Source organism: Aspergillus ambiguus, assembly GCF_047715705.1.
Source record: "Aspergillus ambiguus strain CBS 117.58 unplaced genomic scaffold BDV59scaffold_9, whole genome shotgun sequence".
Taxonomy (NCBI): Eukaryota; Fungi; Ascomycota; class Eurotiomycetes; order Eurotiales; family Aspergillaceae; genus Aspergillus; species Aspergillus ambiguus.
Genome location: NW_027395522.1, coordinates 28937 through 56001, shown reverse-complemented (window position 1 = coordinate 56001; position 27065 = coordinate 28937). Strand labels below are relative to the sequence as shown.

Genomic DNA, 27065 nt, shown 5'->3' with positions numbered 1-27065 from the left:
AAGTCCTGCATTACCCCGTGCATCGTTCGGCGTACTCCGTACTGCCTATCTTTTCATTGAGATCAACGCACCTGCCCGAGCTTCTTATTATTGGTGACTTATTATGGATACGGAGTGGTGCCTGAGAACCTCGGCATGAAGCATTTAGCCGCGAGTATCTCGAGATACTGTGTACGATACCATTACATAGCGAATCCAGCCGTGTAGTACGTAGTACGTATGCCACCGGTCCAAACAACTCCAGGAATGGTCGAGCAAGTGCCCATATCGCGCATTCAATGTAAATAGTACGCAAGCCGCCATAATAGGATACTGTGCTCGACCCTAATCTGATAGAACGAGAGCGGTTGCCTGACGCGGAAGTACGCTACAGATTCATGAAGCTATCACTAAACCTGGGAGAACCCACTCCATGAAGGCTGTGTAGGCTGTTGAAAACAACTATTGTGGAGGCCTAAAATTCAAGCGCTAAAACCAGTATGGAGTACTCTAGCCCCATCTAGTTAGTGACTATTAAGTTAACTGGTATTGCTGTGAATGAGCATTGAAAGGGATGCATTGACATATGCAAATGTCGCAGGTTGTTTCTTCGACATGAAATGTATTAGTTAGGGAGCCAACAAAGATAGAATTATGCTAAACTTCCGGGGCAAAGTCTGCTATATACCGTCATGGAGTCCTTCCTTTGATAAACGCAAGCTTGCTGGCAATTGTCCACGCTTCTAAGCGAAGTTAGTGTCATTGGCGACTGGTTGCTCTGTGGTCTAGACGGATACATGGCTCTACTGCGTGTATATTGGACTATCGACCCAGTATTGCGGCGGATACCATCAACCGCCAATTAGGTGCTTGTAGGGATAACCCCATTATGCGTATGCAATAATTTATTGGCTTGCTCGTAACAAAGTGGGGCCTTTGATGCCTGCAATCCAAACGATCTTCAACTTACTTTACTGTGGGAACTAGCGTAGGATTACCGTGTATCTCATCTGAAAGTAAGGCATGTCAGGAGTTGTATAGAGTAAGATGACTGGTTATGTCGTCACCAAGTGGACCAGACTGTCATTGTAGATATTGAGCTATGTTGATATACACGCACCGGTCGACATTAGGTGCAGTAAAGACTGACACCCTGCGTTATCTCTCAGTTTAGTAAATGTTCCAGCTTTAAGCTGTTGTCCATATAGTGAGGCATAAATACCACGCTCCCCCCTTTTCTGGTCCATATATTGGACCGCATAATACACACGTTTCTATATTGCAAGATCATTCATAATGGCTGTCAATGATTCTTTTCCCCAGAAGGCCAGAGCCCAGCTCCTCCCCAATATTGTTGATCACTACGCCCAAGTGAAGCCTGATGCTATATATGCAGAATATCCAAGATCGCCCTATACATACGACGAGGGCTACATTCAAGTGACATATATGGACTTTGCTAATGCCATCAATGGCTTCGCAAAATGGCTAACTGAAAGATTTGGCCCCGGTAACGGGGAAATACTGGCATATATTGGCCCTAGCGATTTGCGATACCCTGCTTTGGTACTAGGCGCCGTCAAAGCCGGCTACTGTGTACGAGTGCCCCAATCTGTGCACGGATGCATATAACGGCTAACGAGAAAAGATATTTGTACCATCACCGCGAAATAGCGCGGCTGCACACCAAAAGCTGTTCGAAAAGCTGAACTGCACCAAGCTATTAGTGCCTAATCCCCCACCAGCTGCACTCACAACAGTCCTGGAGGCCCAGAAAGTGGATGTGCACGAGACTTTGACTGTCGATGAGCTGTTAGAATCGCATTACCCGCATTTTGGATATAACAAGAGCTATCCAGATGCTGCGAACGATCGGCTAGTGGTCCTGTACGTATCTAATAGTTATCAAAACGTCTTACTGTATTCTAACTCGACCAGTCACACATCTGGCTCGACTGGATTACCGAAGCCAATTGTCTGGACCCATGACACTGCTTGCAAGCAAATGCATATGGCCTCCTTAGATGCGCCAGACGGTCTTGTGACGCATGACACTATGTATAGGGGATCACGCCTATTTCTGACACTACCACCGTTCCACGTAAGGATTATGTTCAACATATCACCAGCATATATACTAACAGGTATCTGTCTGCCAAGGCCGCTGGAATAGCGTATCTTACAACTATCGGCATTCCTGCTGGAATGACACTTGTCCTGCCAATATCTGGCGTCGTTCCCACGGCCGCCGGAATGGTAAGCGCCATGAAACAGACCACAGTAGATGTCGGCCTCGTTGTCCCGTCTCTTGTGCAGGAGCTAGGGCGGAGCCCTGATCTCCTGGATTATTGTGGCCAGCACTTGAAGTATGTTATGTACTGCGGGGGCGATTTGCCCGAAATTGTGGGTGATAAAGTGGCATCGACAGTCGGACTTGTAAACCTCTATGGAGCTTCGGAACTTGGAATGTTGAGCCTGCTGCACGGCCAGCCCAATCGCAATCCACAAAAAGACTGGCGCTATGTCCAGTTCAACCCGAGATTAGGGGTTCATTTTCGACAAGAAAATGGAAATGAGTTCGAGCTTTCCATTATCCGGTCGCCCGACAGCGAAGCGCATCAGACACCATTCACAATTTTCCCAGAATTGGACGAATACGCAACACGCGACCTTTGGGTGCGACACCCCGACCCAACTAAGGCCAACCTCTGGAGATGGAGCGCTCGTAGGGATGATGTGATTGTGTTTTTGAATGGAGAAAAAACCAACCCAATCTCAATGGAGCAGCGTATTGCCTTCGCCAATCCAGAAGTCTCTGCTGTTCTTGTTGCCGGAGCACAGCGATTCCAAGCTTGTCTTCTGATAGAACTGAAAGGAAAGAAGCCCCTAAGTCCTACAGAGAAAGAGGCTGCTATTGAGAGACTCTGGCCGAGCGTTGAAGAGGCAAATAAGGATAGCCCTGCACATGCTCGAATTGCGAAAACGCATCTACTTTTCACCCATCCCGACAAGCCCATGGCGCGTTCTGCGAAGGCGACGATCCAACGTGCCCAAACTATGGCGCTCTATGCCAATGAACTCGATTCCTTATATGAGGATGTTAATATGTTGGCCAAGGAAAAATGTGAAGTGACAATTGGACCCGGCAAGACAAAGGACGCTATCGCAATAAGTGAGTATATACGGAAGTCATTAGCCGCCATATCCGGAGTGAGCGAGGGCAAACTCATCGATGAGGCAAATCTCTTTCAACTTGGTCTGGACTCGCTCCAAACAATTATTGCAGCACGCCGGTTCAATGTCGCATTCGACTTACCAGCAATTACTCCAGCCTGCTTATATCTCAACCCTTCTATTTCACAATTGACAAAGCTTATCCTGCGGCGCCAGAGGCACATTGCTGGGAACGAAGAAACTTCCATAACCGAGTTGATGAATGAGAGGGACCATACTTTGAAGGCACACTTAGCTCGACTGGACACATCCTCGAAGCACACTGTTATTCTGACGGGATCGACGGGACGGCTCGGGGCGTACCTACTTGATGCTCTAATGAGGAACCCTTCAGTTGAGCACATATATTGTCTTAACCGTGCCCTGGATAGTGCCCAGCTTCAACGGCAACGGAGCGCCCTCCTCTGCTTGCCTTCTGCGTTTGAAAAGTCCCGCGTCACCTTTTGGACCGCGGACCTATCGAGACCGGATTTGAAACTTTCACAAGAGGCATTTGCCACGCTACGTGGTAGCTCAACCATGGTTATTCATAATGCGTGGCCTGTTAATTTTAATATGCCCCTCGCTTCATTCGATGCTCAGTTAGTTGGGGTCGTGAATTTAATCAAATTCTGTTCCTCAGCTACAAAATCTCCACGGTTATTCTTCATCTCGTCGATAAGCTCTGTCATGGGTCACCAGTCCGAGACCAAGGTTGTTCCGGAACGAGTGATCGCAACAAATAATCCAGGCCCTAATGGATATGCAAACAGCAAGTATGTTGCAGAACACATAATTTCTCAAGCAGCACAGACAAACTTGGTCCGAGCTTCCATTGTTCGAGTCGGCCAAGTCGCTGGGGCGATCCGAACAGCAGGAGCGTGGAACAGAGCAGAATGGTTTCCCAGCATGGTCCTAAGTTCGCTCCATATTGGCGCGCTTCCAGAGACAATTGGGGGAGTGATAGACCGCATAGACTGGGTTCCCATCGATTCTCTGGCATCTATATTGACTGAATTGGCCTTGGGAGAGAAATCCAGCCACTATGATGGTGTGCCCGAGGTCCTGCATGTTGTGAATACGAATCCTGTGGCCTGGGAGACAATGCGATCATGGCTTGTCGATACACTAAGCCAGGATTGTTGCACCAGATTGGAGACGATACCCTTCGAATCCTGGTTTAAGCGAGTTCGACAGGACGCGGAGAGCTTCAGACACAGCGAGGGAATAGCTGATGACGAACTAGAAAGTATTCTCCAGAAAAATCCGGCAGCAAACCTACTGGGTTTCTTTGAAAGTATGGCATCCGTTTCAAGCCCGATCGAAGATGTCTTCGACACTCGGCTCACAAGAGAGAAGAGTCAGACACTACGGACGTTGGTCGGAGTTCAACGGGAATGGATTGAGAAATGGGTAAATGAGTGGCTGTAGTACTCACGTAATACTGCCCTAGAACAGAGATGTGGGAAGTAATGTATACATATGTCGACACCTAGCATATAGGACTGATAAATTCTGCTGGCTGGCTACGCATGACGACGCCAAAAATGTGACACCAGAATGGCTAGATGAGGTGCCGCATGAACAATCACATTTAGACGATCACTCTCTCCCTATCTTGGCCAGAGACGCTTAGGAGAGATAAAGATACGAGGTGACGAGAAATGTAAAGTCTAGGTGTCAGTAGTACCTTAACATTGAAGGCTAGCACCAAGTATCAGCAACGTATTCAAGGGCCCGGAGGGAATTGTCCTTACTTGATTAGAATGGTCTTGGGTTCCGTATACGACTCGAGCCCCCAACGGCCGAGTTCACGACCAGTTCCGGACTGTTTGGATCCTCCAAAGGCAGCCTGATAATGAAGAGTGGTAACACAGTTTACCCCAACTGTACCACTTTCCAGGTGTCGGCTTACCCTCATTGCCCGACTAATATCCTTGGTGAATACTGCTGCCATGAGACCATACTCGGAATCATTTGCCATCTGAAGGAACTCAGCTTCATCTTTGAAAGTCCGCACGCATGTCACTGGGCCAAATATCTCATTCTTATATAGCTGTGCATGTGGGTCTGGGTTGTAGAGTACGGTTGGCTCAAAGAAGCAACCTTGGTCACCACGACGATGACCGCCAGTAAGCACTTGAGTCTTTCCGTCATCGTCCGTAAAGAATGACTGGACTCTAGAAAGCTGTGCCTTATCGGCTAGAGGACCATAAAGAGTTGATGGCTCATGGGGATCGCCGATGCCGCTAACCGTAGCTTCAATACTTTCGACAAATCGTTTCAAGAATTCCCCCGCAATGCTTTCCTGGACATAGAGGCGACTAGCCGCAATGCATATTTGACCCGTATTATTGGTGATGGCATTTGTTGCCCATTGTACCGCATTGTCCAGGTTGCAATCATCGAAGATTCCTGCCGGGGTCTTGCCGCCCAGCTCAAGGGTTACCCGCTTGAGATTACTCTCAGCTGCAGCACGCTGAATTTTCCGACCGGTTATTGCTGACCCTGTGAAGCCCACCTTCCGGATACGAGGATGGCGAGCGAGTAGATCACCCGTTATTCCCGCGCCAGGGAGAACCTGAACTACGCCATCGGGAAGAATATCTGCTACCAGGGATGCGAATCTCAACGCTGAAAAGGGGCTTTTCTCGCTAGGTTTGAGAATGATCACGTTGCCGGTCGCGAGGGCTGGCGCAACTTTGAAAGCGACCATAGCAAGAGGCCCGTTCCAGGGAAGGATTCCGGCGCAGACACCCAGTGGCTCGTGGTGGACAATCTTAAGATAGCCGTCATCAGCTGGATAACTCTCTCCAGCATGTTTGTCCGCCCATCCGGCGTAGTCTATTCACCATTAGCCCGCTCAATAAAGAAGCCCCATATTTTGGTTATAATATGCATACATTCGAATAGATCGGCTGCCATTTGCACTTCTGCAAGTCCCCCAGCCACCGGCTTGCCCATAGCAATGCGGTCCAGCCAAGCGAGCTCTTCCTTGTGGTCTTGAAGAGTAGTGGAAATCCGCATCAGCGCTCGACCTCTCTCCTTTGCTGTTAGCCCACCCCATTTGTTATCGTTGAAGGCAGACTCAGCGCTCTTCACGGCTCGATCGACATCTTCCGTGACGGCGTACTGGATCTGATCTGTTACGAGACTATCGTCCACAGGACTGTAAATAGAATAGCGATCGGCTGAGGCGGAATCGCAGAACTTGTTGAAGCCGGCCATAAATCAACTCGTGCCCTACAGGGGAGGCTAGGTATTTGAACTCACCTGTCCGTTTATAAAGAGTTGGGTCGGGATCGGGAAAATCTTCTTGGTAATTGCCATATTGAACGGCATAGAGTTGGCTTCTGTCTGATCAAGGTAGTGAGATGATGAGTGACTACCCCGGCTTCTTAAATCGATTTTTTACTTATAATCCTCCGTGTATAGCACTAGGAAATGTGTTTTTATGAAGCCTGGGCTGTGCATAATTCATGATGGATCGTGGAGATGTTATTCGTTCCTTCGTAGTACGATGCAGCTTGCGCATATCTTGGCGTGGACAGCCGGTCTCCCCGGCCTAAGCACGCACGCCTGAACAAGGACTACAATGAGGGGAAGATCCCGGCACAAGTGAGTGTTAGCGTGAGGATCTGTACTTCCGGGCTTCCGGGCACGCCCAGACCTGGCTTCGGCCCAGCTGTTGTACTTACGAGCCAAGTCCATTGCTAGATGCTTCACATTTTGAGACAGTCAAGGAGGGGAACCTTGTTCAGCAAAACCCCTCAGTTCGGCTCTCGGGAGCACAAGAACAGCATTTTCCTTAATTGGAGGATGTAAACATGGTGGATCTTGCTATATAGAGTAGCGAAGTAGCATGCAAGTACTCCTGAAATATCACCTGTTTGCGCTTAAGTTGAAGTATTTGTTAACTGACAGTTGGTATCATTAACGTATCGAATATGGCATCCATGAGCTCTCGGATATTTGCTATCACCGGTGGTGCATCTGGCATGGGTGCCGCGACAGCTCGTCTTCTTGCTCATAGAGGAGCAGGCGCAGTCTGTGTAGGAGATTTGTCAACCCAGAATTTCAGCGACCTCAAGGATTCCATCAAAAAGATAAACCCAACAACTGAGGTTCAGTGCACATCGCTTGATGTGACATCATCTTCGGCGGTGGACAAATGGATCCGAAATATCGTCTCTACTTTCGGAGATCTCCATGGAGCTGCGAATATTGCGGGTATTCCTCAAGCTGCTGGTATCCGTCAATCGCCTACGATCCTGGAAGAAGATGAAGGTCAGTGGAAAAGGGTCTTGGGGGTCAATCTGGATGGGGTTTTCTACTCTACCAAGGCGGAGGTCCGCGCCATGAAAGACCTTAACAGAGGAGACCGGAGTATTGTGAATGTGGCAAGTGTCGCATCCATGACGCACTCGCCGGACGTCTACGCCTACGGAACTTCGAAGGGGGCTTGTGCACACTTCACTTCCAGTGTTGCAAAGGATACATTCCCGTTTGGAATTCGAGTAAATGCTGTGTCTCCAGGTTTGTCCACGATTTCTGACAAAATCATGCCGGGATTAACAAGGCAACACAGGAGCTACAATGACTCCCATGCTGCCGAAATTTGTCCCTAGTGCAAAAAGCGAGGGTGAAATGGAAAAGGCATGGAAAAGCTATGGTCTTGAGGTTATACAGGCTGATGATGTTGCGCGGACTATTGTGTGGTTGCTCAATGAGGATTCCGCACCAGTATTTGGCGCTAATATCAATGTTGGCGCAGGTATTCCTTAGGCTAAAATCTTGGGCTCGGGCTCATATATCGAGAAATCTGTATGCTGGTATGAAGGAGAATATAAATTATCCATCTACAGTCTTGGTACATCACAGATGCATCATTAATATAACAGGTAAAAGCGAGATTCATTTTCGTCGACTTATAATGCCTGTGATCGCACCGAGTTACACGGAACCGTGGAAACAAAGACAGCTGACCTTTTAAAGTCCAGGTGCAAACCCTTCCACCTTAGCATTCCAAGTCGCAGGAAAATGTGGTCCCGCATTCCCATCCCATCCACCAGCTAGCATAGCAACAGCAAACATCATTGAAGAAGACGCGGGGAAATATGGCGTGGGTACACGCGTCCCGCCAATAGGATTACCAACATCATCGAACTGAAAGAGGGGCTCGAGCAGGTAGTCAATGGCTTGTTGAGAGTTTCCCAGCCGTGCTGCTGTCATAGAAAGCATAGGAAAGTCCCAGCCGTAGGAGTTCGTGAGATTCCACACCTGCGATATCTTCTCCATCGTTGTGTTAACGACACTTACGTTCACACCTTGCGTGTCAGGAAGTAAGCCATAGACGGCTATTTGGCTGGGGTGGTCAGAAATATAGTCATAAGCTGTCCACATGTCTGGAAGATCCGCGCAGATAGCATAGGCCCCGTCGGTAATGGGAAGCGGAGCCAGATTGTCAAGCACATGAGTCCACCCGGGTGGTACTAACTTGCCCTGGCGGTCTTTCCATTTTGATGCAATCTCGAGACCGAATCTCCAGTACGCCAGCTCAAATGTGGGGTTGTATGTCGAGTTGGGGCTGGTGTTCTCGGAAGACGGATACAACGGAGGACCTAAGTCGTATACCTTTGTCGACGTATTCCAGTACGCATATGAAACCATGAACTCCGCAGCTTCGGTTAATATATAATCCCATTTCTGGATTGTTTGCTTCGTAGGAAATGCCCTGTATTCAAGTTCCGCGAAGTACATGGGATGTGGTTGTTGCCAGATCAGTAGAGCATTGATCTCCCCCGGCGCGGAACTGCCAGACGGATCACTCATCTTTCCTAAGCGTGCGCCTTTGTATCCCTGGTTCCGCGCACGTTCAATTGATGATGGAAGAAAGCGACTGTACACTCCGAGACTTCGACCAAGGAGCTCCCATTTACCCCACCTCGCCCAATGGCCTAAGTGCCAGAAAGCCATCTCCATATGGAATTTGCCATACCAGCCATTGTTTTGTAGACCCGATTCCTGGGGAGGGTCACGTCCGGCACAATTAATCGCTAGCAAATACTGTGATAGGACGATGCGACGTTGTAATTCCTGTGCGTCTTTATCCCTAGTCCCAGTTAAGTCGACAAAGCAGCCCGATTCCCAGAAGTCTTCCCACCAGGCTTCTGAATTTTGCTTGATGCTGTTGAACGTTTTGCGTCCTTGATAGTTACTCGGAGTGTAGGTCGAGCTGAACGAAAACGAATCTCCGCCTTGTGGTCGAAGCAAATACCGGTGGGTACCTTCTATCGGACCTACAATAGACTCAGACCCATATGGTAACCATTCAATAGAGTTGTAATAAGTAGTGCCACCGAGGCTGTGCTGGATCGTTGCGCTGTCTTTCCTGCTTGTGTGCAATTTTGTGGTGTGATTGGCCACGGCATTCCAATTCCCCACAAATGGTGCCTCAAACTTGACTCCTGCTGTCAATGGATAATCGAAGAAAACGTCCAATTTCCGTTTTTGAAGTAGGTGGGACTGAATATAAACTCCTACCGCATCTGACTTTGGATCTCCAGCTGTTTGTACCACAACTCGTTCTCCATGTAAATAGAATTCAGAAGTAAGAGTTCCGGTGTAGAGGTCAAGCGTCTGTGACATTCCCGATAGGTCTGCGAGCGTGATATTGTTTCCATTGTAGAGAAGCCCGATTCTTCCAAGATTAACACGATGGGGGTTTGCTCTCAGCCATGTTGATATAGCTTCCTCGGCGGGGTTTTCGATGCCATAGTTGACCAAGCGTCCATGAGTCCACCAGTCCAGCCCAGTAAAATCAGACGGATTTTCCTGGCCGGGAATGTTCGGAAGGGAGTCGTTGCACCAGCACCAAGATGATAGTATATTATATGGTAGCAAGGTTTGAAGACCAGTAATGTCAGCTCCAAATGCAAAGTTTCCGTTACCGACTTGGATAGGAGTGGTAGACGATAGATTTGTGCGAATTGGGTTGAAACGACGAACAACGCTTTGGCGGTCTATTTTCAAGCCGATTGTGGTATGCGCAAGTGGAAGACCAAGTAAGAGAAGAACTTTAAATAGGGCTTTGGGAGTCATTATGAACATGATCGGTGCCCTCATTGGTGTCCAAGACACGAAAAAAAAGACCCCGATGACGAATTTATAAATCTGTTGACGACTCCGCGCGGCTCCCCTCGGAATTTATATCGCAGTTTCGGTCAAGATGTCACCGATTGATCTGCCCGCACATCATAGACCGTTTTGACCACATACAGGTCTCTTAAAAGAAAGTCTACGTTATATACGAGAAGGATGCGGCATGATGGAAGCGATAAGTATTGAGAGAGCAAGTACATACAGGCTGCACAGTGAGAACGTATAGCCTACAACTGCCTGCTTATATACAGCGCAAGCATGAATATCTACTTCTCAATGATCCAGAGCCATTGCTTGCCAATGTTGCGCCTGGGCTACATAGAGATTTTTAGCAGTAGGAAGAGTTCGATGCGGGGTTGCGCTTATGCTTTTTTCCACCAACCATAGGTTTGGATGCAAATCCGGTCTTATACGGTGTCTGCTTTATTCCAAGCGATGGAGTGACCGGCCTTGATGGACTCTACATACTCGTCGAGTTTCGTGCGTGCTGGCCGCATCCCACTGGTGAAATAATAGCCATGCTCGTGTTGTATCCATGTAATTCGATGTGGCAGTACAATTCCCGAGCATCCCATCGGTCGAATTATTTAACCTGCCGAGATTCTACCAGTCATTTATATACCTTGAAGACATAGGGTTTATGCATCATCATGCAATCACGGGGTACCAGCTGGAACCGACTCTCCGGCGGGCCAATATTGGCGTTGAAGTGCTGAATTGAGAGGGTCCCAGACTGCAGGGTCAAGGGCATGCATATGTATCACTACTGATGAATGGAACTGTGGTATAATAGTGCATATGGCTATAGTAGGAAGGATTATATGCGACGCCTCTTGGAGCCCCCAGGCCCATGTAGCTTGCTTCCAAGGGTCTCGATTCTCACTGGAACACACTTTCTGCAGCCGCGAGCAACGAAATAAAACGCTCGTAGCTACTAGGTCGTGCGCCCTTGTATGCATTGGGGACTGCCGGAAGAACACTGGACCATAATCTCAAGCACAGTTCGTGCGCTTGCAGCAGTTTGGACATCCCTATCTCTAACAAAGTCCAGTCTGAAGCAAAGTCGAGCACTGATTGCGCTTCGCGTTGTTTTACTTTCGCAAACATCATATCGAGATCGTCATTTGTAGGTCAACCAGGTGGGAGGTTCTTCAGTAGGAAGGTGTGTAGGTGTTCCCAGGTACAGTCGCATTTCGCCTCTCGCCATTGACGCAACAATTTGGGCGAGAGAGGCCGCTCTACTTCACGCATCTTCCGCTTGTCATCACGGAATTCGTCCTTAAACGACCAAAAATGATCTACTAACCTCCGTTTGAAATCTCGCGATGCGGCTCGTGTAGCTATCTCGAAGAGCACCGTCATGTGAAGTTATGGTGGTGTGGACGAAGGAATTGAGCTTGAACGTCGGGAATTTGTGGACTCGGCTTGAGTTGTTGAGCTTCCTGATGGATCTGAATCGTCGTCAAGGTCTGAGGAAGAGATTCCCGATAAATCTAAATTGTCGTCGAGATCTGAGAGCCCTGATAGATTTTGGAATCGTCGTCGATATCTGAATCTGAGCTTCCCAATGGGCTGGAATCGTCATTGAGACCATCGAGATTCGACGTTGAGTTGCCCGGTGGTTTTGACTTGTCATCATCTGAGTTTGGTTTCGGTGGCACAATAGGTCGGTCTTCAGTAGGAGGATTGGAGGGAGGACCGGGGGCACGCAGCTCTTGCAGTGATATTTCTGAATGGGACCGTTTGATTCCATGGACGGGAGGCGCCGGGGCGATGGGTAGTGGTTGCGTCGATACAGGTGTGTGAAGGACAGATGATTCGAGCCGTCGTCTCACATCCTCCAACAGCTTCTGTTCTTCGGAAAGGGCGTATCGGAGTTCCAATAATTCTCGACGCCGTTGCACACGCAACAGCTCCTGTCGCAATTGCAAGATCTCCGACTCAATGGCCTCCCTCATCTTGCACCGCCGTGGGGTCCGAAGGGAGAGACATTGCGTGTGAAGTATTTGATAAATCGTAGGCACGTAGTGCAATATCAAGATCCTAGCTAGTGAATCTTCCTGTCATCGTATTATGGAGTCCCGTGTGAGGTGCATGGCCGTGACACACTTGACCTTTCGAGTTCGCCCGACAACGACGAGAAAACAAGATAGGCGTCACATGACACCACTTATCGATAAACATCAGCGCCATCCCCTTTTCAGTAAGCTGCGTACAACTTCTCCATCACCCTCGATTCTTCCAACTCCAGCATAACTGATGGCAATGACATCTATGTATATTCGAGACATCATTCGAGCTGCATGGGACTCTTGATACTCCGCATTGCCGACATCGTGGAAGTCACCGTGAGCATGGGGAGTCCCCGCCCCCACGGTATATAGTGTGGGGGTGTTCCAGACCACCGTTAGTGTACAAAAGTGTCACTCGGAGTACCACGCAGGAGGGGCAGATACCACCGTCTGATAGAACGGTCAAGTGGGGGCTGCTGTCTGGATGCGACGATAGGGAGTTTTCCTAGGGAAACTCTGTCGATCGTGATTATCTGTCACCAGAACCCCCTTGCGCCCCGCGATATAAAACGACCCCGCATCCCTCTTCCCCATATTCCAACAGTCAGCGTGCCCCTTTCCACAAAAGACACACCATGTATTCCCCCAAAGTCGGCGATAGGCTCGAGAGCCTCGATACACCCTCCATGATCGTCGATCTCGACCTCGTCGAGGCCAACATCAAGAAGTTGATGGATAAGCTCCTGCCCACCGGGCTCAACATCCGACCCCACTTGAAAACCACGAAAAGTGCCATCCTCGCGAAGAAAATGAATCAGGCCGGTGCGAAGGGCGGATGTGTGGCGAAAATCAGCGAGGCTGAAGTTATCGCCGCCCAGGGATTTGATGACCTCCTTATTACGTGTGAGATTGTCGGCCCCGCCAAGGTCCAGCGACTCGTCGAGTTGTACCGCAAATACCGCAAGATCCGGATCGTGGTGGATAGCGAGGTCGGAGCCAGTGCAATCAACGACGCCTTGGCAAAGTCCGGTATCGAAGAGCCCATTACAACTCTCATTGATCTGGACGTTGGCCTGCACCGCACGGGTGTGAAACCCGGAGAGCCGGCCTTGGCTCTGGCGCGCCATGTCGGTGGACTGAAGCACCTGAAGTTGATTGGGGTCCAAGGGTATGAAGGGCATCTGCAGCATCTGCATGACTACAATGACCGCAGGACTCAATGCCTGGAGTCCATGAGGATCCTGACGGGTACTGCGGACGCCTTCCGGAATGAGGGCTTCAACATCGAGGTGGTCACTACAGGAGGAACTGGAACTGCCGAATTCTGCGCCTCAGTGCCGGGCGTGACGGAACTTCAACCTGGCTCATTCATTTTCATGGATACGGATTACCGGGCCGCGGTGGGCACCTTCTACTCTAACAGTCTTACGATCTTATCGACTGTTGTGAGCAAGCAGGGCCCCCGAGCGGTCACCACTGATAGCGGACTGAAGTCCCTGACAACGGATAGTGGCTTGGCCGAGTGCAAGGATCCGAGATACACCTACGGCGTTCTCGGCGACGAACATGGTTCCCTTATGTGGGAAGAAGGTACCCCCGACCTTTCGGTTGGTGACCGGATTGAAATGATCCCCAGTCACATCGATCCCACAATTAACCTGCATGACTTCTACTACGCGCACCGTGCGGGTGTCATCGAGGAGATCTGGCCGGTTGATTCGAGGGGCAAGGTCCAGTAAGGGGATTGGGCCTATCGGAACCAAACCTGAAACGAGAAGATCGATAATTTTATATCCATAGATAGAACTAGACAAGAGACCAATTAGAAAACTCGCAAACCTCGTGTAATCTATCCATTCCGAAATTCTATATTAAATAAACAGTCTATATGAACGAGAGCCAAATCTATATCTACGATTACTATGCAAATTCAGGACGACGCATCTTGGCAAGATAGTCGTCAAAGAGCTTCTCCTCCTGCTCAATGAACGGCTCCACAACATCCAGCCCGTGATCAATCTCTTCTTTCAACCGTTCCCATTCATCAGACGTGCCGTTAGCGGCCACCTTGCGTGAAACAGCGTGCCCATTGGCATGGCCATTCTCAATTCCCGTTGAATGGCCGTTGGCATTCGCCGCGGCGAGAAGAGGAGTATATCCAGCCGCTTCAAACACCTCTTTGGGAGGAACGGTATACCGTCCCTTCTTCAGCACATATCTGCTGATTGACACGGCGAACAATCTCTTCTTCAGCATCTCATCGTCTTGGGAGGTCTTCTTGCTCGGCCGGAGGAAATACGTGACAATGTAGATCCACTTCTGGTCAAAGCTCGCGACATGCGATTTCACCTCGTATTTCATATACGCCGGTATCTCCCTTTTGAAGCTGGTGTAAACGCTGCCGAGGATGAACCCCAAGAATCCCTTTTTCCCCTGAGCTTCGAGGCGACTTTCCAGGAGCGCAGCACCCTTGACGACAAGATTAGACATGAGGGCCGTACGGGAGACATCGAGGTCCGAGAAGTATGTCGAGTTGGACTTGTGCATGTTGAAGTCGAGTTCCATGACGGGCGCGCGGGAGAAGATGCTGACGGGCTTGAGAATCTCCGTTGAGGGACGAGCCGGTTGCTCGACAGCCGGAGTTAAAAGATAGCCATGTTGGAAGAAGTAGCGGTACACGCGAAGCTGTTGGCTATCAGTTTATCTGGCGCGGTGGAATTGCGAATGTTTGTGCTAGGGGTATACTTACATGCCAGACGATCGGGAGGGTCTTTAAGTTCAAAAGGGCAAAGAACACAGCTGCGGCCTTCCAGAAACTGGTGGAATCCCAAAGGGATGTAATAAAAGAACGGAGCGCCTCCATGGGCTAATATAAATGATAGTTAGGGGGTATGCAAAACGAAGGAAGTGATCGGAAACGCTGTCTATAACAGATCTATCGATGATCAACTTCGGCCCGAGCAAAATTTGTATCCCTTCAGACCCGCCGATAGTTGCCAAGCCAATAGCGGGTCTATAGCAGCCAATAAATTCATTGATTCATGCCTTCGACTGATTTTGCCGAGGTTAATGTTGTTGTAGGGGCCGCTTGTACCTGTTGCAGGTTAGATTCAAAGAACCATTTCTGGCTAACCACCGTCCATTATACCACATTGAAGGATTACCCGGGCAAAGTCCAGAAATTAGGGAACAGGATTTTGCTCCTCCAAATGAAGATGTGTCCTTCCCAGTCGTCAAGCGACTTCAGCATCCTTGTAATATTTGGCCTGTCTTCTAACCTTCTGGACTCTCATCAACATCCATGTTCACACCGTCAACAAGCTCTTCATCCCCCACTTTTTTTCAATGGCAGATGATATTGTCTCACAATACCAGAACAACAAGCACGGCACACCTCGCCAAATGTAACCCTATAGCATTCTTCGGTCATGGTGAAGCCGTGGTCGAAAGCAACCTGGCCAATGTTACCCTTATGGTTCATGGATTGTCTTACACTACACAGCTGTGTACGCCAACTCCCAAACTCAAATCTAAAACCCGCTGTTCTAATTTTGGTTCACCGCTCGGTTATTCCGGCAGGAATCACCCTCATATTGTCGAGGTAGGAGGCGATTGCGGGAAGCGGTCAATAAGGTAGAGATCAACTTTATACCAATACAGGACCTAGGGCGTTTCAGATTTGAGTTTAGGAGTCAAGTCAAGAGAGTATGAAGGTAAAACTGATTTCGAATATCACTGTAGTATGAACGTATTCTCACAGGGATCAACCACATACAGCCTATCCATGTCCCATCTGGATTAGCCTATATCCACAAGTCATCTCTCGGGAGGGGTCAACAACATGGAAGCTATTCAGGTCTCATCGTGATCAGTCTATATTATCAAGTCATCGGGCAGGAGATCAAGCGCATACTTGTCTTTCTTCAATTTGGCTTTCATTCTAACTATCGACTTGTGCAGGTCCTGCTACAGTGACGCCCGTTATTGCCTTCCCTGTTTGGATACATGGAGTTGGTCTTGCAAACCTTACTCACATCATGTGCTAAACTTAATATGGATATTTCCGTATTTGAAGGTCTGTTACAGGGCTGAATGGTATAAAGCTGAACACGTAAAAAGCTGAGTATGCTCTATGTTCAGGTATTGTTACAGTTCCAAAAGTAAACCGTGGTCACCATGACGTCGTCCCAACTCAAGCGTTCCAACACAAGCACCGAACAATATCCCAACCCGCTGCAAAATGGCACAAAACCGCGATCCCTGGCAATGTAAGATCGTTATCTATGATACATACTGCCGTTGTGGTTTCATTTGTTTATAGTTGAGAATATCTATACCTTTGATACACTTGATTGCAAAGCAATATCATCCTCTAACAACTCTATAATCCAATCCTCAATCCTATGCTATATCATAACCGGTAACTCAATTCATTTGCTAAACAAGTTAATATATGACGACGTGCAGTGCATCATGCCTACCACAAGGACTGGAGCAGAAATGGAGCTTCTCTTGAAATCAGCAAAACTGTCAGGACTTAGAAAACCAGGACAAAAGGGGCATAAAGAGAGTAAAGTAGCAAAACGTGATTTGTAGTCCTGTATTACGACTCTTAAGGCCGTCCAAGAAGATTGCCAAGCTAAAATCGATGAGTTCGAGATGAGAATCAATACTCTGTCCAGCGAGATTCAAGACCCAAATACTTCAGGAGAATAGAGATCGAAGATTGAGGAAGAATTAAAAAGCGCGTTAGCCACCCTCAATAAAAAAAATCAAGAAAATATCACCCCACAGCAAGAGGAGTCTGCGACAAATCAAGATATAATAGGTTTAGATAAAGACGAGGGAAAGTTAGAGGAATAAAACGACACAGTACCCGTGGAAAGAACAAATTTAGACCCGTCGGACAGATAATCTTTCTCCCAAACAAAACCCGAAGTTGGACTACCTATAGACCTTAAGGAGATACCACAGCGACCATCTTCATTTGACGACTTTGTGCCAGTCCAGTCATTAAACGAGCAGGAAGACTCAGGAGGCAGACACAGAAACGAACGCTTTCAACGGAGTCGCGTCGTCCATGTCTGTTCTCGTCAACCAAGGGGAGATATTAACTTTACTGAGAGCTACCTGCGTTTATCCGCTGTCATTGCGATTAGTTTTATCCAGTAAAAAAGTAAAATGATGAATCTGTAAACTATAAATTCTATCTTCATGTAATTTACACTGCAGAATAGCATAACACTCCCTCACAGATCATTCCGTTATCCTGGAGGATGACCAGTCCCATGTTGACTTCTGGAAACTTAGCACGCCACTTATAGAAGACATCCGTCTTCCTCGTCGCTCTTTATGCCTTCTGAGGACTTTGCTGAAATAGACTTTGCAGTCGTGGAAGACAGGCCGCATAAGCACCACACACGCACAGATGATACCTAGATTGATTTCCCACAGCGCCCATATTACTTCAAGAGAGCCACTCGCTTCATTGCCAATTAACAGTTAGTCATGAATGGAGTCAGAATATAACTTACCCGTCAGATTGTCTGTCTGATAGTGAATTAACTCGATCACCCGGAGGATACTGAGAATGCACACGCTAACTATCATCAGAGTAAGGCAGCCACGGGTAGATGGAATCACATACATCCCACCAAATGAAAATAGGATCGTGATTCGAATCTTTTCTGATCGGCTTAGTCTCAGTCGCCACACGATCAGGATGGGTATTATCAAGAGGATAAAATCCTCGGCGAGGGCCACAGATCCGATAGTGATCGAAAATGCCTGCTGATTATCGCTACATTGGCCTTCGATATCTCTATTCCAGAAATACCGTGCCGGTATACATTGGAAAGCATTGCCGACAACAGCCGTGATGCCCCAAGCCAAGGTAAAAACGAGTAAACCTGTAGTGACTGTCTGCCAGGGCCCAACGGTTTGGAGAAGGCGGCGGATAAGCAGTATAATAGACAGCTTGACAAACATATGAGACAGGGCCCAAAGTTTTTGTCCCAGCCAGAAGACCTACTCATGGGATAGTCAGCGGCGGTCTCCATGAAACATACGGGGAATCATACAAAAGCTGCTCTCCCTTGTGTTTGTCTCGGCAATGCCCAGATATTATGTCCGACCCCGTTAAAGGCCGCTAATCTGATTAGCCCATGAAATGGTTGGATAGATCTCGATAGATAGAGCAAAACACACCAACGATGATGCACGCGCTGAGGCCGTATGAGAATACTAACCCGACCGCCAAGAAAAGATCCTCAATCGCCAACTTCCACGTCGTTTTCTGGCGGCTGTATAGACGCAGGAGAAAAAATATAGTTGCCATACCTACCGTTAGGAAGGCCATGACGATGAGGGTCCGACTCCAATGATTAGACTCCTCTTGGTCAAGCGCCGATGCGTCTGCAGCCGCCCTTGCGGCTAGTGCAGACATTTTGAACTGCTTGCTGATCATAAAGATCATGAAAATATTTCTTGCTCCTGATCTACAAATATCCCATTGCTGTGGTTTTGTTTAAAGTGATGATATCATTCCCACTCGGGCTCTCTCCCCCATCAGGATATGGCCCACACCGGCTTCTCATGGTATAGCCTTTTGAGCCGCCACAGTGGACCAGCATCGCCTCCTGTCAAACTTTAAAGCTCCCATGCATGGAATAGAGAGCATGTCCTGTTCTCGCATTTGAATGATCTTTCGTCGATGTTGAGATAGAAATAGAGTATGAACGTAATCAGTCACCGCAGCATCTTGTTGAAGAATATATAACATGAGTATCTCATGTTCATGTCGGATGGATACAGGATTTAGTACACGCTCTCTGTGCACCACGTCCAATTTGATTATTCCATTTCCCCTAGTTGATACGCGTAGAAATTGACCATGTAGTAGTTGCTTACCACAACGAGCTTTGATAGTCCCGCACAGAAGAAGTGGGCACGATCAATCGACTGTTCTTTTGGCGTTCCCATCTTCCGTCACGCCAGGTTCCTTCCCACCAATCATAGGCTAGGGGTCACGTCCCTTGCTTACCTAACGACCATCAAAGACAGCTTATGATTGGTCAACATCTTCTGACTTTACCTCTGCTTTTCCTGTGGCCGGGCACCTACGTGCCAAGGACACCAAGTGAAGGCTGGCTTTTACAACAGTGTAACTGGCCGGTCGTGCTGAGTGAGAGATCTAGCTCCCTGTCATAAGCTAACTTGTACATAATTTTCCCTATATTCACTCCGTGTCGCATACCGCCAGCTGAAATTCCTCCTGGGCCGCCTGCGCAGTCTCTATCGAGCCGGGAAAATATACACCACAGCCGTGGATTGGGACGCTGGACAGATAATCCGGGAATGAACTGGGCAATTGATTGAACATGCGGAAGGTAGGATGAATATGATGGCTATGCTTCAAAGCATCCGAAGTGGAATATGGTAGCTTAATATCCCCATCCCTTGAGGTACTCATCTAGAAGACCGTGCTGCTTAGAGCGCTCCTGCTGTGCTCGTTCTTCGCCCACAGCCTCCAGCCACATGCTCTGCAGGAAATAGAAAGGACAAATCTCTTGGGCGAACCAGTGGATACGAGAGACCTCATCAGCATAAGGGATAGTTGCTGGTCGCTCAACCCCCGCTTTAGCCAATTCATCGTCCCAGGCCTTAGCCAAATGCCACTGAATATTTCTCTTTGAACCAAATCTGACTGGACCTGTGGGGAGGGGCGGTGATTCCGGCAACGGACTAGGGAAGCCATGCAGAAGAGAATCGCGGAGAGACAAGAGTCCCTCGTCTGTTGTATGCGCCCCTGGTATCAAACCGTGGACGTCGTGGAATGAATAGAGATACTCCTCAAGAGGGGATGCAATTTGGGAGAACTCGAAGTCAAGGAGGCCAGTGATCTGGAATGTGTCAGGGTCCACCAAGATATTCTGCGCACCTGATATTGGTTTATTAGCGCGGCGCGCCACTATTATGTGCTTGTATTAAGGTTCACTCAACTCAAATCACCGTGGACAAAGGTCCTCTTGTCGGGAATAGGAGTCCTCCGGAATATCGCGTCTATCCCCTCTGAAGCAAACTCATCGAGTCGATGCCGCAAGTTCGAAGACTTCCATCCCGCGATCAAATCACTCGAGTCTGAAAGCTCGAGCTGGCGACGTAGGAGGTTCCGATACACGTCTTCATAAGTTTCCACTGGATCCCCAATTGGCAGCGCCGCAGGTCCGCTGGCAACATCACCGTTGTCACTGAAGCGAAGCCCTCCATATCGGTCAATTGCGTCAGGGATAGGCAGCTCGTGGAAGGCTTTGGTTATATAGGCTAGCTGGCTCAATATAACCTTTTGCCGTTCGTATGGAAGCCTTGGGAAGTCGAGACCGATATTGATACCATCCTTAGACTCGTAGAGTATCCAGCCGTCGCCATCAGCCTGGTCAACCCGTGCCCAGGAATACACATCGGGAATGAGTGAACGCAGAAGGGGAGAACCAAATGTTCTCACCAGCTCAAGAGCAGCAATTTCATGTTCAATCCTGGACTCATGATTCAGTGAAGCATCAAGATTGGGGATACGGAGAATGAGCGACTTGGTCTCTGGTGGAAACGCAGTTGTTCCGTACTGTCCGTTAGACTGTAGAGATTGAGGCCCATCCCGCGTATCGAGTGTAAGTCTGTAGGTATAATTGTTGTAGATCCTTCCTTGTGGCTCGAGTTCCAGGACCTAAAACAAAACGTTGGGTATGACAATGATCTCTTGGGGCGTCGTACATACCTTGAGCCCTAGACGCTCAGTAACGATCTTTTGGGCACGCGCGAGTGGTTCTGCATCTGCCATTTCTTGAACACAAATGTCGGAGTCGAGGAAAAGTCACAATTTGCACGAGCAATAGTGATGATACCGGAAAAAGATGTAGGGTGCGGAGTAGCGCAGTGTGTTTGTATTCATGTTCCTGGTGGCGTCCTACGAGCCCTGGTCAGCCCAGGCAGCCACCCGAATTTCTTTGTTCTCTTGGGCAAACACTCGCAATCACGCCGCAGGGAGCTCGAATCCGAATCTTTCCACTTTCGTGGGGTTTTCATCGCCGATTTACAGCTTTTGTTTATTATTATTATTATTATTATACCTATAAGCCTAGGCGCAATTGGATAATTATACAGAAGACTACATCGATACACCCAATGAGCTGTTTGTTGTGGATCTTTCAAAGGTGTTTGTGCAACTGATGCCCTAGACAACCCATCATGGAGCTCCCAGGCCTCTCGCTCCGTTTCCTCTCTGTGTGCAATCATTTGATAAACTCCTTCCTAGAATGGAAATTGCTCTTTAGATCTCTTGCTGCCAGCCACAACGTCGATCATGGAATGGAACCCCGCAAACATACATGCTTAATCAAAGTCAGCTCATTCGTGGACAGCAAATGACAGCGAGGAGTTAAGCCAGGGTAAATGGACGGCGGAAAGATGAATAGGAACGAGAGGGACTATGCAGGGCTGATACGGCGTCATACCTAAGACAGGCCCTCGGACTTGAGAAATATACACTTGCTGATGGAGAGAGGGCGAGTTGTTTAGCCACTGCTCGATATACATTATCTCCATATACAGTTGCATTTGCTATTTACTGAGTTTTTGATTGACAATATGGGCTTTTCTTTGGTGCCGAACATGGTGGGTCAGCCGTTCAAAGACGAACTTGAGCTCGGCTCTTCAAGCTCAAACAACGAGGTCGAAGAATCCTTACTCTACCAAGGACAAAGATATAGACTGAGAGCCCCACGGTCTGCGAAAGCACTTATTATCGTACAATGGATCATAATCGCTATTCTCAGTGCACCCGGAATCATTTCGTGGCTTGGCTTGCTGAAAGCACCCAGCGCCAGGGGGGTTGATTTGAAGGATCGAGTTTTCTGTTCAGTCATGAACCCCAACTTCAGATATAACAAGAACTGATTTGGTCATAGCCCCAGTTCAACACCTGATACAACACCGGAATGTACTGTACGTCTCTGGATTTGGCTCTGAGTTGAGCGAATACCAGGGCCCACCGTCACCAGAAAATAATGCTGCCTGGAGTGATCTCTATAATTGTGAATTTCCTAGTTATTCCCACTGAGTATATTGGCACTACTCTGACACAATATTCATAGTTGGGATCAGCCGTATACCAAAGACCGATGCAGCTCACCTTGTTAATAAAACTGTTCCGATAGCAGACGACCCAGGGCAGTATGCAATCTCCCTTGATGTTTTCCATCAGCTTCATTGTCTGGTACGTACCAATTTTTATGCGTGTTATTGAGAATCTGTGAACTGACTTACTTGCTGCAGAACATGGTCCGGAAACGCGTCTGGTCCACAGAAGTCTACCTCCCAGAGGATGAGCTCATGGGTATCGAGCATATCGACCACTGCATAGACACAATCCGACATAGCTTAATGTGTGCTGTTGATGTGACCCCCTTACCGTTTGTTTGGGTCGAAGATGACCAGCGAGTGAAGGAAGTTGCAGCGGTCCTCCATACTTGTCGTGACTTTGACGCCATCAGGAACTGGGCACAGGAGCATCATATTAAGACATTCGACCGGACTAAACACGTGCATGACGACTTGATAAACTAGGATAGTTCTATGTACTAGCTATCGACATTTAGGAATCTTTATAATTGGTATAATTTTCTTTTTGGTGATTCATATTGAAGATGTATTGGCCGTCTGCAGTGTGCCTACCAAGAGTAATATAGACTGTAACATACACCTAACTCCCCATTTCATTATGAGCAGACTCAAAATATCCACCACTCCCGTCTAAGACGGGTGTGCCTCTCTGATACTGCAGCTCATTCCACCTCGTTGGTAGATCTCTCACTGCCGTTGTTCTCGCCCACTCCAATAAGCCATCGAAATCTCGACATTTTTTAACAACGTTGAAGTCCGCAAGCGGCTCTGCCCATGGTCGGGTAGTCTGGTTCAGCCCCTGGTAATGAACCCAGTTGTGCGGGATGAGGTCAACGTCAGCATGGCACATCAAATTTTGCAATAGGATATGGATGCAATGCTTCTTATGGATCATATGCTCAGCAGGTGCCTCGGTACGATTCCCATATCGCTCCCGGTAATAGTAATCGTAGTGTATCTCCTTACGAAGTTCGTTGAGACAGTGAATCTGATGGAATACATCTATTTGTACCACGATTGCATCTTCTCCACGATTCCAGGACGGTGGTGCCTCAACCAACAAAGATGGGTCTTTACCCGCCTTAACAAGTGATGAAGATTCAGCTGTGGTAATCTCGAAGCCCTCAGCGGATATCTCATCCCACGCAGCATCCACCTCTGGCGATGGATCCTGTCGGAAGATGGAATTTTGGTCGTTTACCGCGCCATTGAATTTCTTGAAGGTGGGATGGAGGTCGACAACATCAAGGACAGGAGCTATAGCGGTAGCATTAGTAATGTAGAAGCAATGCTCGAAAGGTGACCCACAGAACGATGAGACTTTTTTCAGGTCATAATTGATACTGGCAATGTACCCATTTTCGTGCAGCTTCCTCTGCTGTTGAAAATTTTCATATGAGACAACTAGCAGCAAAAGCGAAAATAGGAAGAAAACACAGTTGACATAAAAAAGCGCCCACGGTGCAAGGCTACAGCTTCCTGAAGTTGTTCTCGCATTGTATGTGCTCGTCGACCCGGAATTCTCCAACAGGTCATAGTCAGCGCTTCGCCGCCAAAGTTTCAGTCCGAAGGTTGGGACTTTCCACTCCATATTGTACAATTGTAGGAAGGTACCTGTTGTGCTCTTTACCATACCAAATCCATTATTATGCGCGCATAAACTCCGATAAATGTGTCGAAGCTACTTCCCTAGTCCCTCGCGGCTGTCATCTGATGGACTACGTCCTTCAGCTCACGTCATAAACTCTATCTCGCTATCATAGACAAAAAGCAAATGAGAGAAAATTAAGCCATATCAGTCGCGGCTGAAACGTGTGGAGGTCCTGCTGTGTACTGTGTAACTGTGACTTCGGCCACGTATCCCATATTGCACAGCCGGCGCCCCATCATCACTCAGCTACGTCAGCGAAAGGCAAATTGTCAAGCATTGATGCTTTCTCATAATCAATTACCAGGGTATATGTGTAAATTACATGGTTTGTTTTGACATCCCTAAGCTTACACATCGGATAATTCACGATCAGCTTGGAAGGGTATTCTCTTGCCAAAGCTGCCCACAGATGCGATTAACTGGAAGCTGGATTTGGATGCGCAAGGACATAGTGAGATAATAATAGGTTTACGACAATAGCTTCAGGATATCGGACATGTCGAGAGTATATTTACAAGGCTATATATGAAATGTGGTTTTGCCGTGGCAAAACATGCAGTTATGTTTCCAGATAATACATTTCCCATAGAGTTAACACAACGCATGTATTATTCATTGCAGAGTAACAACACTGTTAAAACCAAACCGTAGACTTTGCTGGATTCGAGACAAGCAGTGCTCTTCCACCGAAGACCTTGTTTACTCGAATAATATCTCAGCTTCGTCAGGCTTCTCCAGAGGTGGCGACGCAATCGCCTGGGCGCGCTGCCATGAGTAGAACACATCCCAATCAATGCATTTCTCGTGTGGCGTGTGGAGCTCTGCATATGGATATTTCCTGTGCCCAATCCAATGATACGAGTATATGTTTAAGTCTGGCGAACACATGAGGCTCTGACGGAGGACTTCAATACAGTGATCTGGGTAATCGTTAGAATTGACATTTCAAGCATGCATAAGAAATGCACCACTAACCTTTATGCTCCTGTCGTTCTTCTGGGGATTCTGCCAGCATGTCATAGTCGATCTTTTCGTAGTAGGACTGATAGGTATACATCCGTATATAATTCTATGCCTGCTTAGATATATGGCTGTGGTAGTATCGGATTCTCTGAAGTACTAACCAGACAGTGAAGTTGATGAAACGCTTCAAGACCAACTTGGTACTTTTCGGTCCCTGGCCACTGAGCGGCTGCTTTTGTGCGGTTCATACGTTTGAGAGTGTCGTAATCTACTCCGTAATTGAACACTGTCACGAGAGAAGATGTCAGATTATGTCCCCTTTATGATGGTAATTGCACCAACTTTTGGATAGGCCGTACCATAGCCTATCGACCTCCTGGTTAGGCTCTCCCATGTATGGTGACTTGGGTCCCTCGAAACGAGGGTTGAAAATCTGTCGATTGTAGCGAACGTTTCGCTTCAGTTCATCTGCTACCAAGTCAGTCATTCCATAGAGTTTTGCTGAATCTGACCAGAACATAGGCAATTTACTCCACTGTGTGTCAATGCATTTCTCATTCCATGATGGTTGGAGATTCCATCCAAGAAAGAAGGAGAGTAGCATCCCTGTTATTCCAGCCAAAACTAGTCCGCCAATCTTCAGTCTCCATGCTGTCAATCTTTGAGTAGCGTAGTAGCCCCCAGATTCTCCCTCTTTCACAGAACACCGTTCGCTGCTGAGGAGGGACCGCGAACTTTCCGTGTCCTTCTCCATGGAATCGATGGGTGAATACTTAGTTGTATCATCGTAGGACATCATGAAATTTGCTGCAGTGTGATGATTGAATACGCGTAATTAATAGCTGGTAACCCCAGGTGGGCATAAAGGCCTTTGGCGGGTTGCGGGATGCTAGCAAGTAGGGGAGTCTCAAGAGAACTTCGATAATGCTTAGGCCCTGGGGGAGGAAATCAGTGACGTCAAAATTCAATGCAAAGACACCTTCAGCTGGACAAATCGTGACGCAGTACTTTGTATATTGCAACCCAATGGCTTGATGTCTGAATTCCCGAACAGTGTTTGTCGTTGATAAACTTGGTCTCTTACTATCACACCGCATGCATATGCGGCGACGATCCTGTGCAACAAAATGCGCCAAGCTGTGGGGACGAGAGAAATTACTATTGGAGCTTTTAATATGGAGTAGGCGCTCGGAATGACATGGTCTGTTGTACTGCGACAGGGAGGGACAAACAGCATCGGGATCCCGCAATTAGACGTCTCTTTCGTTCTAAAGATATTGAGAACAAAGGAATCTAGGAAACAGAAATCTCGGTTTCTACCAACATGCAGCCATATTTGAGATGGGCGGCAAGCCACATATGAATGCTACGGACTACTGGCGTCACACTTTGAGGACGGCCACTCATTCCAAGCCGCAGGAGCCCCAGCTCGCAGATGATCACCATATCACAGGTTATCCATCTCCTCAGCCAAGTGTAATCCTTTTGAGGTAAGAGGGGATTTGGCGTCAAGTCCGTGGGTTATGACCGTCCGACCGATACTTAATCACTGAGGACACCACGGCTATAAGAAGACAGATTCTTGCACAAGCATCTGACCTAACTTGACCTGACCTCACGAACAGACGTGCGATAACGTAATTCAAAATCGCCTCGATTTATCTACTCCAATTATATAGTGCCCTACCGCATACAACATGAAGTTCTTCACCTACCTCCCTGCCGCCCTTTTTGTGGCTGGTGTTTGGGGCTCCCCAGTTCCTCTCCCGGGAGATGCTTCTGCTGCAGTAGGGTGTCCTATCTTTGACGCATCATCCTGGGAAATAAGCTAACTGGTCACCAGGCACCAAATGATGTGGACGAAATCTCTACTCGGTCCCAGTGGTTCTACAACAAGAGAGACGAGAGTG

General features: G+C 48.0%; 12 protein-coding genes across 12 annotated transcripts in view; 6 read left to right on the top strand and 6 right to left on the bottom strand.

Moving 5' to 3' along the window:
• Positions 1–1275: 1275 nt before the first annotated feature.
• On the top strand, positions 1276–4623 carry BDV59DRAFT_192162 (acetyl-CoA synthetase-like protein; the record flags this gene model as incomplete). The annotated part of the gene is made up of 4 exons (XM_073692004.1): positions 1276–1575; positions 1628–1866; positions 1918–2080; positions 2140–4623. 4 exons carry the CDS (start codon positions 1276–1278, stop codon positions 4621–4623), a joined length of 3186 nt encoding a protein of 1061 aa, XP_073549436.1.
• A 322-nt stretch (positions 4624–4945) lies between these two features.
• On the bottom strand, positions 4946–6522 carry BDV59DRAFT_212019 (aldehyde dehydrogenase; the record flags this gene model as incomplete). Its single annotated transcript, XM_073695931.1, has 3 exons — positions 4946–6036; positions 6096–6402; positions 6466–6522. The coding sequence occupies 3 exons, from the start codon at positions 6520–6522 to the stop codon at positions 4946–4948; spliced, it is 1455 nt and encodes a 484-aa protein (XP_073549435.1).
• Positions 6523–7139: 617 nt separating this feature from the next.
• On the top strand, positions 7140–7977 carry fgaDH (chanoclavine-I dehydrogenase easD; the record flags this gene model as incomplete). Its single annotated transcript, XM_073693593.1, has 2 exons — positions 7140–7728; positions 7781–7977. The coding sequence occupies 2 exons, from the start codon at positions 7140–7142 to the stop codon at positions 7975–7977; spliced, it is 786 nt and encodes a 261-aa protein (XP_073549434.1).
• A 204-nt stretch (positions 7978–8181) lies between these two features.
• On the bottom strand, positions 8182–10293 carry BDV59DRAFT_192159 (uncharacterized protein; the record flags this gene model as incomplete). Its single annotated transcript, XM_073692003.1, has 2 exons — positions 8182–8481; positions 8512–10293. 2 exons carry the CDS (start codon positions 10291–10293, stop codon positions 8182–8184), a joined length of 2082 nt encoding a protein of 693 aa, XP_073549433.1.
• Positions 10294–11162: 869 nt separating this feature from the next.
• BDV59DRAFT_174802 (uncharacterized protein) lies at positions 11163–12544 on the bottom strand. Its single transcript, XM_073689138.1, has 2 exons — positions 11660–12544; positions 11163–11604 (listed from the first exon to the last, which is right to left on the bottom strand). The coding sequence occupies exon 1, from the start codon at positions 12309–12311 to the stop codon at positions 11847–11849; it is 465 nt and encodes a 154-aa protein (XP_073549432.1). The 5' UTR covers positions 12312–12544; the 3' UTR covers positions 11163–11604; positions 11660–11846.
• A 245-nt stretch (positions 12545–12789) lies between these two features.
• Positions 12790–14182, top strand: BDV59DRAFT_174801 (DSD1 family PLP-dependent enzyme). The gene has a single exon (XM_073689137.1). It carries the CDS (start codon positions 13001–13003, stop codon positions 14102–14104), a length of 1104 nt encoding a protein of 367 aa, XP_073549431.1. The 5' UTR covers positions 12790–13000; the 3' UTR covers positions 14105–14182.
• Positions 14183–14204: 22 nt separating this feature from the next.
• Positions 14205–15290, bottom strand: BDV59DRAFT_163057 (acyl-CoA thioesterase). Its single transcript, XM_073687592.1, has 2 exons — positions 15115–15290; positions 14205–15050 (listed from the first exon to the last, which is right to left on the bottom strand). The coding sequence occupies exons 1-2, from the start codon at positions 15226–15228 to the stop codon at positions 14286–14288; spliced, it is 879 nt and encodes a 292-aa protein (XP_073549430.1). The 5' UTR covers positions 15229–15290; the 3' UTR covers positions 14205–14285.
• Positions 15291–19111: 3821 nt separating this feature from the next.
• BDV59DRAFT_174797 (phosphotransferase family protein) lies at positions 19112–21308 on the bottom strand. Its single transcript, XM_073689136.1, has 3 exons — positions 21139–21308; positions 20367–21087; positions 19112–20304 (listed from the first exon to the last, which is right to left on the bottom strand). The coding sequence occupies exons 1-3, from the start codon at positions 21199–21201 to the stop codon at positions 19808–19810; spliced, it is 1281 nt and encodes a 426-aa protein (XP_073549429.1). The 5' UTR covers positions 21202–21308; the 3' UTR covers positions 19112–19807.
• Positions 21309–21832: 524 nt separating this feature from the next.
• Positions 21833–23036, top strand: BDV59DRAFT_163031 (oxidase ustYa family protein). The gene is made up of 4 exons (XM_073687591.1): positions 21833–22275; positions 22328–22453; positions 22514–22635; positions 22695–23036. Exons 1-4 carry the CDS (start codon positions 22008–22010, stop codon positions 22983–22985), a joined length of 807 nt encoding a protein of 268 aa, XP_073549428.1. The 5' UTR covers positions 21833–22007; the 3' UTR covers positions 22986–23036.
• A 383-nt stretch (positions 23037–23419) lies between these two features.
• BDV59DRAFT_174794 (uncharacterized protein) lies at positions 23420–23755 on the top strand. Its single transcript, XM_073689135.1, has one exon. It carries the CDS (start codon positions 23428–23430, stop codon positions 23632–23634), a length of 207 nt encoding a protein of 68 aa, XP_073549427.1. The 5' UTR covers positions 23420–23427; the 3' UTR covers positions 23635–23755.
• A 1136-nt stretch (positions 23756–24891) lies between these two features.
• On the bottom strand, positions 24892–25951 carry BDV59DRAFT_200492 (oxidase ustYa family protein; the record flags this gene model as incomplete). The annotated part of the gene is made up of 5 exons (XM_073693592.1): positions 24892–25112; positions 25168–25261; positions 25317–25441; positions 25498–25623; positions 25687–25951. The coding sequence occupies 5 exons, from the start codon at positions 25949–25951 to the stop codon at positions 24892–24894; spliced, it is 831 nt and encodes a 276-aa protein (XP_073549426.1).
• A 1053-nt stretch (positions 25952–27004) lies between these two features.
• Positions 27005–27065, top strand: part of BDV59DRAFT_174793 (uncharacterized protein) — a gene marked incomplete at its 5' end in the record, with an annotated part of 452 nt that continues 391 nt past the window's right edge. The window contains one exon of the mRNA XM_073689134.1: positions 27005–27065. Within this exon, the coding sequence (XP_073549425.1) occupies positions 27005–27065 (61 nt within the window).

What these genes read in the sequence shown, in the direction of transcription:
- BDV59DRAFT_174794 (XM_073689135.1), top strand. Translation starts at nt 23,428, where the DNA reads ATGGATCATATGCTCAGCAGGTGCCTCGGTACGATTCCCATATCGCTC.
- BDV59DRAFT_174801 (XM_073689137.1), top strand. Translation starts at nt 13,001, where the DNA reads ATGTATTCCCCCAAAGTCGGCGATAGGCTCGAGAGCCTCGATACACCC.
- BDV59DRAFT_174802 (XM_073689138.1), bottom strand. Translation starts at nt 12,311, where the DNA reads ATGAGGGAGGCCATTGAGTCGGAGATCTTGCAATTGCGACAGGAGCTG.
- BDV59DRAFT_163057 (XM_073687592.1), bottom strand. Translation starts at nt 15,228, where the DNA reads ATGGAGGCGCTCCGTTCTTTTATTACATCCCTTTGGGATTCCACCAGT. An exon ending in CCCTCCCGATCGTCTGGCAT is followed by an intron (nt 15,051 to 15,114) that starts GTAAGTATACCC and finishes GATAGCCAACAG; the next exon opens with CTTCGCGTGTACCGCTACTT.
- BDV59DRAFT_174797 (XM_073689136.1), bottom strand. Translation starts at nt 21,201, where the DNA reads ATGGCAGATGCAGAACCACTCGCGCGTGCCCAAAAGATCGTTACTGAG. An exon ending in CTGAGCGTCTAGGGCTCAAG is followed by an intron (nt 21,088 to 21,138) that starts GTATGTACGACG and finishes GTTTTGTTTTAG; the next exon opens with GTCCTGGAACTCGAGCCACA. An exon ending in CTTTGTCCACGGTGATTTGA is followed by an intron (nt 20,305 to 20,366) that starts GTTGAGTGAACC and finishes AACCAATATCAG; the next exon opens with GTGCGCAGAATATCTTGGTG.
- BDV59DRAFT_163031 (XM_073687591.1), top strand. Translation starts at nt 22,008, where the DNA reads ATGGGCTTTTCTTTGGTGCCGAACATGGTGGGTCAGCCGTTCAAAGAC. An exon ending in TTTGAAGGATCGAGTTTTCT is followed by an intron (nt 22,276 to 22,327) that starts GTTCAGTCATGA and finishes ATTTGGTCATAG; the next exon opens with CCCCAGTTCAACACCTGATA. An exon ending in CTGGAGTGATCTCTATAATT is followed by an intron (nt 22,454 to 22,513) that starts GTGAATTTCCTA and finishes CAATATTCATAG; the next exon opens with TTGGGATCAGCCGTATACCA.